Below are 9,124 nucleotides of genomic sequence, written 5' to 3' on the forward strand. Positions count from 1 at the left end.
ATATAATAACTCCGCCAAAAATACATAACTCAGTCCAAACTCAGCCATCAACGACGGCGACAATCAGCCGTAAACTATCGACAAAAACCCTCAATCAGGCGCATAACTCAAAAATAAAGAGGAAGACACATACCGGAACTCAAAGACGAGACGGCTTAGATGGAAACGAACAAGACAGCGACGACGAAGAGAGAAAGGGCGAATGAGGATATCGAGCGAGGACGGCGAGAGATAACGGCGAGAGATGACGGCGAGAGAGTAGAGAAAGACAGATTATCGCCGGCGGAATTAGGGTTCGTCGAGAGAGAGAAAGATTTCGCCGACAAGAGGGACAGAGTGTTTTTTTTTCACAGTTTGTGAACAGTTTTTAACTGTTTACTTTCCCTCTCATTGAAATAAACAAAGAAACTGTCGATTCTGGAAAGATAACTCAGCCGTCATAAACGATATCTCAGCCAACCCTCAAATTAGAATGACTAAATAACCAACTAAACCGAACCGAACCGAAAAAATAATTTTTCCCAATTTAGTATTTTTGTATTGGTATGTTTGCTTAGTTTCGGTTATATTCGGCTTATTTCGGTTATATTAGGCTAATCTACTTAATTACAAAATATTTTGGGTTATTTATGGTTATATATTCATCTAACCGACCCATAACCGGAAATAACCAAAAATTAATTTCAAAATTTTTAACAAATATTCAAATGGTAATCATATTAGTATATCCATATTACCACCTTAAACCAAACACATTAGATCCAAAACCAAACTGTTATATTAAAAACAAATAATGTTACTCATCTAAACCCTACATATCAAACCCTAAACCCTAACCCTAACCCTAACCCTTAAACGTCATGTTTTGGTATGTTTGACACATTTTGATCATAATGTGTAAAAATCACTCTTTGTCTATAATTATTATTTTTATTGGTTATAATAATAGTAATATTCATTTTTCCATTCTAAAATTTAATTTTGAGTTATAATAATCTTATTTTACAAATATCTCATAACTCAGCCGTTTAAGTCAATAACTCAACCATTACTTAGTCAAATTACTGAGCCATTTTTTAATTAAAAAAAAATCTTCAAATTTTTGAATTCCTTTTTAATAATAAATCGTTTAAAATATATTTATTACGCGTATGGATGATAACAAAAAACATAATTATTGTTTGCGTCTCCCCAACAACACTTTTTGCATTCCCGAGCGGGTATATAATAAATTAATATGGCTGTTGGATAACTCAGCTGTAAAACCATTATTATGGCCATTGCATAAGTCAGCCGTAACATAGTTGTTAATTTAACTGACTATCCTAAGTCAGTCGTGTAAAGAACACAAATCAGCCTTCACGTATATCACTGTGAAACAATGTTGTTCGATATATTGTTTTAGTATAAATTATGGGATTTGTTGTGATTTATTGCTTCAGTAATCGAGATCGAGTCAAGATGATGGCACATAGAGATATCTACGGCGGCAACTCCAGGGCTGATGATAAAACTGCTTCTGAAGCACTAGCTGAGGTAGATCTCTGGACTATCTGAAATCTCAAAGCATTATCTTAATATTGCGTTTGTGGAACTGTAGGAGCTGAATCGTAATGAAATAAATATGAAAATGAGGTATGGCGAAATCCGGAGGCGTGACAAGGGCGTTCCAGTCGGGTGTAATTGCGGTGCGGTGCTTCGTTGCCACTTCTAATGATCCTACCATGAGAGGAGAACGTTATTTCAGTTGTCCGTATGACATCACAGATGTAAAGATTTTGTACTCTTATTTTTGAGTTTTGTGTTCTGCTTCTGACTTTTTTTTAGTGTAATATGGATTATGTACTATTTGTAAGGATCCCGGTCAAGGCTGCGGTTTCAAGAAGTGGTGGACTGATGCAGTGCGCGAAGAGTTTAGGGTTATTCAGGAGGAGAAGAATGAGATGAAGCAGGACTTGGATGCAGCCAAGAAGCTCATCGAGATTCAAGAAGAAATGATGTTGTATTTGGAAAAGAAATATGATGCGCTGGAGAAGAAGTTTGAGAGCTTGAACAAGTATCTGTGAGATTAGTCAAGCTCCGTTGTTTTATTTTTTATTTGGAATTGATATGAACTTTCTATGTTGTGGTGTTTTATCAATCTATTTTAATAACTCAGTCATGATTAATTATAACTCAGTCAACCCTCAAATTAGAATGACTAAATAACCGACTAAACCGAACCGATAAAATAAATTTTCCAATTTGGTATTTTTGAATTGGTATGTTTATCCAGCTTACTTTCGGTTATATTAGGCTAATCTACTTAATTACAATATATTTTAGGTTATTTATGGCTATATATTAATATAACCGACCCATAACCGGAAATAACCAAAAAAAGTTTTGATTTTTTTAAAAAATATTCAAATGGTAATAATATTAGTATATTCATATTACCACCTTAAAGCAAACACATTAAAACACATTAGAACCAAAACCAAAAATAAAATAATGTTACTCATCTGAACCCTACATCTCAAACCCTAACCCCTAAACATCATGTGTTGTATGTTTTACACATTCTTGGTGAGAATGTGTAAAAATCAATATTTCTCTATAATTATTACTTTTTATTGGTTATAATAATTGTAATATTCATATTTCAATTGGACATTTAAATGTTGATTTATAATAATGTAAATTTACAAATATTTCATAAGTCAGCCGTGTAAGTCAATAACTCAGCCATCACTTAGTCACTTTGTCGAAATTTTTAGATTTTTTATTCCAATTTTGAGTTCAATTTTTTAATTATTTTGTATAATATATTGTGACAAAGCTAACTTTATAACTTTATTACGCATGTGGATCTGAGCAGGCACGGAATTATTGTTTGGGTTTCCCCAACAACACTTTTTGTAATATTGAGGCACGGCACGAAAGACTTTACGAAGCCGTACCAAGTACATAACTCAGCCATAACTCAACCGTAGGAAGTAGATAACTCTGCCGTTCGAAGTACATAACTCAGCCATAACATATATGTTTATTTAATATTTAATTATAACTCAGCCGTGTGAAGTACATAACTCAGTCGTAACATTGAAAAGATACTAAACAAAGGACTTTCTTATCCATGTACAATTCCTACCAAAAGAAATCCAAATTTTTTTTAATATTCAAGTACAATTCCTACCAAAAGAAATCCAAATGTTTTTTTACATATTTAAGTACAAGTCCTACCAAAAGAAATACAAATGTTTTTTATGTGAACTGATTCATAAAATCAGGTGACTCATTGTAGATTTCTGCTGCCATTTTAACACGTATAGCCTGGATATTTTGATCACAAATTCCATCGAAAGACACACCAAGCGCTAGACATTCTATAAACTTTAAAGCGTACACGCCACAGTCACCAACCTGTACGTTTTGCGAGACCTTGGAGTCTGCCCTCCTCCTGAAGGTAAACTGTTTGAAAGTAGGTGTACGAATTTCGTGAGGAACGTTCTCGTTCATCATTGCTGGAATCATCCGCGTAAACGCCCTACAAGCATTCAGCATTCTAAGNTCGGTTACTTGTCCCACGATGCTATCATAGCAATCAATATGCGCCCTAAGCAAATCCACGTGCAGCGCAACCCAGTGATCGCCTCCAGTTTGTGGAGCAATATACAGGTGATCCACATCTTCAATCCACTTCAAATTGGTCGGTTTATCTGAAGTTAACAAACCTTTAACTAAATCTTCATAACTATTAACAGTTAATTTAAACAGCTTGGGTTTAATCTGGAACTGATGATGATCACGAACCATTATACTGGTGAACCACGGGTCTATAAACGCAATGTGTTTATTGTGGAATGGGAAGGGATCTCGTTTGTACCTACCCATAAGGAGTCTCATAAACGCGCCCATGTGCTGTACAACAGAAAACTGAGTAGTAAACAACAACGCAGCCATAATGTAATATAAGTCAGACAACGACAACAATAACTAAGACATTAAGATAAACTTACTTCATCAGTAAGCCACCCATAGGTACCATTATCTTCTGGCCTCACTGGCCAGTCCTTTCGTTCGGTGATTAGCTCCTTATAGAATTCAATTTCGATTTTGCATTTGCCTAACGGAATATTCCTAACAAACAAATAAACACAAGTTAATATAATGTTAACAAGCTGTTATTAACTTGTTAAGAAAAAGGGTCTAGAGGGTCATACTCGGCTCTCTTTAGGAACTCTAAAAGTTTCTGCAACTTGACCGGATCAGCAGGTGTCAGAGGATCATATATTCCAGGTCCAGGTGAACAGTTCTTCCTCATGCACGTCAGTCCGTTTTCTCCAATATAAGGAAAAATCCTGCTTGGATGAGCTTGTTATGTATTCAATGCACTCCCATCCGCTGACAGCTTAACACTCTCCAGCCTTAAAGCTTTAATTCTATCAAGTTTAATCTTTTCCTCATCATCGTCAGATTCAGGTTCAAGTGAGTTGGCTTCAGCAATAAACTGGTCTGTAATATCACAAATATCATCAGCTTCTGCACCAGCTTATGCACCAGCTTCTGCACCAGCTTCTCCCTTATTCAAACCTCCAGGTAGTACAAATTTCAACGGCTTAACAGCAGTAGGATTTTTAGGCGGTCTACCTCTACCTCTTTTCTTTTCTTGAATGTCTCCAACCGCAGCTACATCGTTGGCCTTCTTTGCCGCAGCTAATTCTTTGGCCTTCTTTGCCGCAGCTACTTCTTTGGGCTTCTTTGACGCAGCTACTTCTTTGGCCTTCTTTGCCGCAGCTACTTCTTTGACCTTCTCTGCCGCCTTTAACTCTTTGGCTTTCTCTGCTGCCTCTAACTCTTTGGCCTTCTCTGCCGCCTCTAACTCTTTGGCATTTCTCCTCGTGGAAGGCCGTGTTTTCGTATCAACTGGTTTCTTAGCAGCTGGAGACTTATTAGCAGCTGGAGACTTCTGAAGGAAATCATTAGGATTATCAAATGTATCCATCAGATTCTTACTGATCCCATCCAAACCACTGCCATCAACAGATTTCTTTTTCTGTATATCATAGCGAAGACAATTAAAATTATGATAACTCAGCCTAAACATTCTGAAAATTCAGCCATAAATTAAAGATAAATCAGACATTACCGGAGGATTGTTGTTAGAGTAGTTTTCTGGCATTTTTCCTGGAACTGCTGGTGGAATTTTTGATGTCCGTAGTTCCTGTTGGTCAGTCGTGTTTTGACCAGTTTGCCCTAAACCCATTGAAAGCACGTGTTCTTTCATCTGTTTGAAGTCTGTCTCAAAAGATCCAAGCCTGGTTTCAAAGCCGAAAACCCTTGTACCAATCCTTTCATCCATCTTCTTCTCTATTTTATCTTCAATCTTCTTCTCCAGATTCGTCGATACATTTGCAATGTTTGTATCAACGGTGTCAAACCTTGAGTTTAACTTAGAGATCAATTCGAAGATAGTTCTAACCAACACATCTTCCCCAGCATCTTCCTCCTCACTTACCTTTTTTCCTTTCTTCTTCCTCTCATGTGCAGCTCCTTCACTAGTTTCACAACCCTGAATATTGGAAACTTCCATCTTCTGGACTTTCCGCTTCTTTGCGGGAGGAGATTCAGAATCAACAACTGCTACAGCTTTCTTTTTATTTTTCTTCTTATCACTCCCCTTAACATCCCAAAAGCCTTTAACAAACGTATCCATATGTATGTCTTCGATCAGGCAATCAATTGCAGGGTCGTCTTCTTGTTCGGGCCACGAATGAAATAGCTCGCAGCCATTTTCCTTCATAACCATTTTAATCACACGCAGCTTTAACATAAGAGATTATGAAACCCATCAGTAAGTTTAACTCAGCCAACACTAAACCATAACTCAGCCATGACTAAACCATAACTCAGCCATCTTAGAACATAACTCAGCCATAATTGAAACACAACTCAGCCTTCACTAAACCATAACTCAGCAATTACTATCCTAAACCATAACTCAGTCATTATTAAACAATCACTCAACCACTAATAAACCATATCTCAGCCATCATTTAAACAATAACTCAGCCAATAACTATCAGTCTATCATAACACAATCAAAACCTTACCTCACCAAGCGCTTTGATCTCTTCAGCAATTACGGTTTCCAACGATGATCGTGTACGGTTTCCACCCCATTGAAGCAACGGTATGGCACCATCTTCAGCTGATGCATTCCCCGTTCTCCAAAGCATATGATGAACTCATACGCCCAAGCCTGTAACACGGGTGTAAACCCACTAAGGGTGTACGATTTCCCCGTAGGCCTCAACAACTTTATGCCATCAACAAGGGATCCAAATGCTGACCGACCCCACGGATACGTCTTCATTGCTTCATCATCAAAAACTCTTTTGGCACTTTCATATAGAATTCTACAGTTATGATGCAAACCATAAAGTCCAATGTGTTGAAGAAGCAACAGCCCCAACCATTTACGATGATCAAGGTTAACCCATTGCCGGCACATTTTTAATGCTTCCCTGAGTTCATTTAATGATGGACCTTCCCCACCAGGCACTCTCAAAAGTCTGAAGAACTCTTTGTGTTCCTCTTCAAGTTCAAACCGTTCAGTAGGCATTGGGTCTATGTTTAACCCCGTCACATGAGCAAATTCATTCAACCCAAACCTGATAGGTTGACCGCCGACGACAAACCAAAGCTCCTTCTTATATACCCTTAACTGGTTACATAGTAGGAAATGTACTATCTTACCAGACCAGACGAATTGGTTATCAAATTGCTTAGAGATTATTCCAATAGGTATTTTCTTCGTTTCATCCCACGCATCCTGTCCTATTGATTCCCTGATCACAGTGAATTCTCCCATCCTAAAATTGGTATTAATATCTTTAAACTCTAGATTAGAGTTTCCTTCAGCATATAGTCTTGGGGGGTAATCCCTTTCTTGTTCTTCAGAAATAATAACCATCGACATCTGATAAATAATATTCTTCATAAGTATATCATAAAATAAATCAGCCATAACATAAAACAAACTCATATACAAAGCATAACATAACTCAGCTACAAATACATAACTCAGATCTAAAGAACAAAATATCTCAGTCACCAATACAAAACTCAGCCGTAACTCAGCCGCAAAATAAAACAAACAGTAAATCAGTCATCGAATCGAATAGATCTAACAAATCAGCCGTAAACCCTAAAATAACTGAGCCGCAACATAAAACAAAAAGTAAATCAGCCATCGAATCGAATAGATCTAACAAATCAGCCGTCATTAACGACGGCGACAATCAGCCGTAAATCATCGATTAAACCCACATTCAGCCGGAAAACTCGAAACTAAACACTCGACACATAACGCAACGTTTAAACAAAGACGAACAAGATGAAGAGAGAGAGAAAGCAATGACAAAGAGAGAGAGAGCGACGACGAAGAGAGAGAGAGAGCGACGACGAAGAGAAAGAGAGCGACGACGAAGAGAGAGAGAGCGAGCAAAGACGGCGAGAGATTGACGGCAAGAGAGTGGACAATGACAGAGTAGTGCCGGCAACGAGAGACGACGAGAGTTTCAATTTTTTTTTTTAATTTCATGGTTTGTGAACAGTTAAAACTATTCACTTTCCCTCTCTTTGATATAAACAAGAAAAAAACAACTGTCGATCTAAAAACAAACTGCTTAGTGACGTGTTAAATCATATCAGATGTGTATTTTAATTTGCTGATGTGTATTTTTTTTTTTAACTCAATATCGAAAAACTAAACCCAATGGGTAAATTGTAATTACACCCAGAGTACTAAACATTTGAGTAATATTTAGAAGATTTATAGATACAAGTAATAATCCAACTTTTGGATAACATTTGAGTAATTCAAGTACATCATCTTCTCAAAGTTGGTTTCAATACAAATTGTTTAGATAAAGTGGGTTTTCTCGTCATTTACCCAATATATTATTACGTATAAATTAAATAAATGTTTTAGACTTTCATAGAAAATAAATGTCATTTTATAATCTTAATAGAACATTTGATAAGAAAACATCTTAACATTATTTACAAATAAATAATTTAATAGTTAAAATTTTATACAAATAAGGTAAAATACTTTGTTTTTATTCTTATTTTTATTCTGTTTTTTTTTTTATGAAAAATCTTATTTAATGCTTTTATAGAAAGAAATGTCTAGTCAACATTTAGTTTCCAAAATAATTCAAGCAATAATATGATGCAAAACATGTTGGTGTTTTAAATCGAGTTTTAGTCTTGGTCTACTAATTTGGTTTAAGCGAATAGTTAATGACTTAATGTAAAACCAAATCAAATCAAATATAGTTTGGTAAAATTTTAATTTAGATTTGAATTCAATTCTTAAGAAAGTTATATTTACTAATTAGAAACAAATTTTTGATTGAATTCATTAAATAGTAATTAATTTTACATATTTAAGAATCATCCACCTTTGACAGGTATCAGTTTCCAAAATTTTATCGCTTGATCTCAACTCTATTTAAATGAGTTCCCGCGGTTTCTCATCACATATCCAATAACAACCATATTTTAAAAGAGTGAGATTGAAATCAAATAGTAACCATGGCAAAGGTAAAACTTGCATGGATAGAGAATGACAAGGTAAGAGCAAAAAGTTTAAAACAAAGGAGAGAAGGTTTACTCAAAAAGGTGAAAGAGCTAGCCATATTGTGTGATATTAGTGAAAGCATGAAGACGTTCTGGTGCTACAAGGCTGTGTTGTAGGACTCTGTAATATGTTTACGCGTCTTGGAGGAGTCACGGATATTGGATGACGTGGCAATACTTTTGAAGGCTTGGTAATTAGAGGACAAGATATTATCATATCTATTAAGAAGATTTGGACTTATCCTTTAATAGGAAAGTAGGTCATAGGAGGTTTCCTATATATTATATTATTGGACAAACATGTTGTTTGGCCGTTCAAGAAGAATTTTAGAGAACTAAGCGTGAAAGCTTTTAGGGTTCTTAGGGATTTTGGTTAGATTAAGAATTGGTCAGTGGCAAGTCGTGTTGACTGTGTGTAAATCTGATTAAACATATCTTGTAAGATTGTTTAAGTGATTCTTAATAAGAAAAGAAGTTCTTTTCTATATTGGCT

The 9,124-nt window shown here is 35.9% G+C and overlaps 1 protein-coding gene across 1 annotated transcript in view; it reads left to right on the top strand.

Annotated features, from left to right (window-relative positions):
- Positions 8,587-9,124, top strand: part of LOC104789246 (agamous-like MADS-box protein AGL36) — a 5,266-nt gene continuing 4,728 nt past the window's right edge. Inside the window, exon 1 of the mRNA XM_010514976.1 lies at positions 8,587-8,698. Within this exon, the coding sequence (XP_010513278.1) occupies positions 8,587-8,698 (112 nt within the window). The remainder of the gene's footprint in view (positions 8,699-9,124) is intronic.

The sequence above is a fragment of the Camelina sativa genome, chromosome 5 (genome assembly GCF_000633955.1).
Source record: "Camelina sativa cultivar DH55 chromosome 5, Cs, whole genome shotgun sequence".
NCBI classification, from domain to species: Eukaryota; Viridiplantae; Streptophyta; class Magnoliopsida; order Brassicales; family Brassicaceae; genus Camelina; species Camelina sativa.